The sequence below is a fragment of the Orycteropus afer genome, unplaced genomic scaffold, assembly GCF_000298275.1.
Source record: "Orycteropus afer afer isolate SDZICR_OR568_19922 unplaced genomic scaffold, OryAfe1.0 scaffold01426, whole genome shotgun sequence".
NCBI classification, from domain to species: Eukaryota; Metazoa; Chordata; class Mammalia; order Tubulidentata; family Orycteropodidae; genus Orycteropus; species Orycteropus afer.
In genome coordinates, this window is record NW_006923013.1 from 53,406 (window position 1) to 55,897 (window position 2,492).

Sequence of the window (2,492 nt, forward strand, 5' to 3'; positions counted from 1 at the left end):
CTGGGACTGTGCCATTTTACTTGTCAACCTTGGGCTTCTCAGCCTCAGCAGCCAGCAGCTGTCTGAGTGAAGAAATGCCTCTAGCTCCAGTGGGCTGGAAGCAGGAGGCAGAGCTGGACCCCAAGGTTGAGGGCTTTCACTTAGCCCCTAGAGCCTGGCACTTAGAACTCAGACTTCTAGCCTCCCAAACTGTAAGAGAAGAAACTCCTGTTTGTTAAGGCCATCCCATTTGTGGTATATTCTTGTCTGAGTGGCACTAGGTAACCACAACAGTATTGTTCAGAGATATAGATATATATTCAATATCCATGTAATCTTCACAACAAAAATATATAAAACTATTATTTTCCTATTTTCCTAAATAAAATATAGAAGTAATTTGCCCAAGGTCATACAACTAAGATGTGGCAGATGCAAGATTTGAACCCAAGCAATTTGTTCTCAACCACAACACTATTGCTTCTCAGGAAGGATGCTTGTATGAATATGAATTAAAGTAAGATCTCTTTCCCTCCATTTCAGATCTATTTGTTGTTTGACCTTAGTGTGAATATTTTTTACCCATCCTGCCCTTCATTATTCTAAAGGCTTTTTCAATTACTATTTTAGCCTGTAGTTTATTACAAATTTAACCCAAACTGAATCAAAGTAATTTTGACATTATTTTTTTTCTACTTCACCTTTTATTTCTTTTCTTGGGAGCTGGATGTGTCATTTCTAAACCAGATGTGATTTCCTTACTGGAGCAAGGAAAAGAGCCCTGGAAGGTTGTGAGAAAAGGAAGAAGACGATACTCAGGTAAGTGAAGGCTAATAGGGCAATGGGAAACCATTATCACAGGAAATAGCCCAAGTGATTGGGGAAGAGATACACCTTTGTAACATTATTTAGAAAGCTCCATTTAAAGGTCCATGTCACAAGGAGAATGGTCTGAGACCTGTAGCAAATTAAATGAAGGTCTTCTTAGCTAGGGATACTAACACAACTTCTAAATCCCATTTACCACTCTTTTGTTTTGTTCTCTCCTATTTTACCTCTCTTTGAAGGAGGTGGTTTTGGAGTTTGCTCTTTGTTCCCTACAGACAACCATTCAACTTTATTGATTTAGTTGCTTTCTTCTTTGGCGTTTATGTTTATATGCATGTCTCCATTATCTAAAAGTACATTCTTCCATTTATTCAGCAAATACTTCCTCAGTGCCCACTCTGAGCCAGGAACTCTTCTAGGCACTATCAATACAGTGGTGAAGAAAACCACTAAAGTCTGTTACTGTGGTGTTTACACTTTAGTAAGGGAAGCATAGTGACTGTAAATAAATAGAAAATATAATGTCAAGTAGTAAGAAAGTGCTATGAAGAAAATTAAGCAAAGAAGAGGGTAGAGAACGACATGGGATGAGAAGCTTTTTGTTATAATGGTCAGTGTGAGGAAATAAAATCTGTTCTACTTCTCACAATAACTAAATGAAGAAATGGAATTCTGATTTAAATCTATTCAATTCTGTTCCTAACTGCAGGTGCAGGACTTCTTCCTTTCACCCTAACAACCTAAAACTAGGTCAGTCCTCAAGTCTTAAAGGGCACAATCCCTTAGACTGTCAAGTCTGCACAAGAGTTTAAATTCCAGCTGTAAGTTTGGGGTCCTCATGACATACTCACTTCTGACTTGCTGGCTATAAATTCAGAAGTTCCAACTATCCCCTCAGGATGCCAGCCTCCTTGAATAATTTATTTTAGAAAGATCAGCACAAGGCCAGTCCCTGTGAGGCAGAAGTTAAAGATGTCCCAAATGCCCAACTTTTCCAAACTGCTGTGCCATTCCATCATCTCTGACATCACCTCCTCCTCCCTCAGTAATCTGATTCTAATCTTAGGATTCCATATTTTGCTGTAACGTCTTACAGAGCTCACAAACTCCTAGGGAAACAGCTCATGTGGTAGTGGTGGAGGCTGTGAGGCTGTGAGGCTGACAGGCTGACAAGTCCCAGGTCCATAGTAGGTCATATTCAACATGAGACAAGGCAGAGGATCAGATGGCTGCTGTTTCAAGTCCAGGGGTGAGATAATGATGAACCAAATGCAGAACTGGAGCAAGAGAGAGCAAACTTTCCAGAATGTTCCCATACATATTCTTGAAGAAGCTAAGGGTGGTGACTTGAGTCACACCCTCTGGCAAAGCAGAACTCAAGATACATCCCACCCTAAACAGGCATAAAGACTAGGATTTACAGTACATTTACAAAATGAAGGATGATGGCTAGAAGGGCCATATTAAGCAATTCACTGCATTGCTGGCCACCCCCTGGCTTTTCTAGCCATTGTCCCTTTCACACTTGAAGAATTAACTTGCCCTTCCCAATCATTTTACCAGTCCCAAAGTCAGTCCCAGGGACAACTCAGAGATGCCCAAAGCAGCAGGCCAGAAGAGCAGGAGAAAGGGGATTAAAAGCCAGGAAGCCAGACAGAGGTACAGTCAGCCACAGGGACCCAGGT

At 40.9% G+C, this 2,492-nt stretch overlaps 1 protein-coding gene across 1 annotated transcript in view; it reads left to right on the plus strand.

The window, feature by feature from the left end:
- Positions 1-2,492, plus strand: part of LOC103213229 (zinc finger protein 82 homolog) — a 70,536-nt gene that overhangs the window by 21,216 nt on the left and 46,828 nt on the right. The window contains exon 5 of the mRNA XM_007959082.1: positions 703-798. Within this exon, the coding sequence (XP_007957273.1) occupies positions 703-798 (96 nt within the window). The remainder of the gene's footprint in view (positions 1-702; positions 799-2,492) is intronic.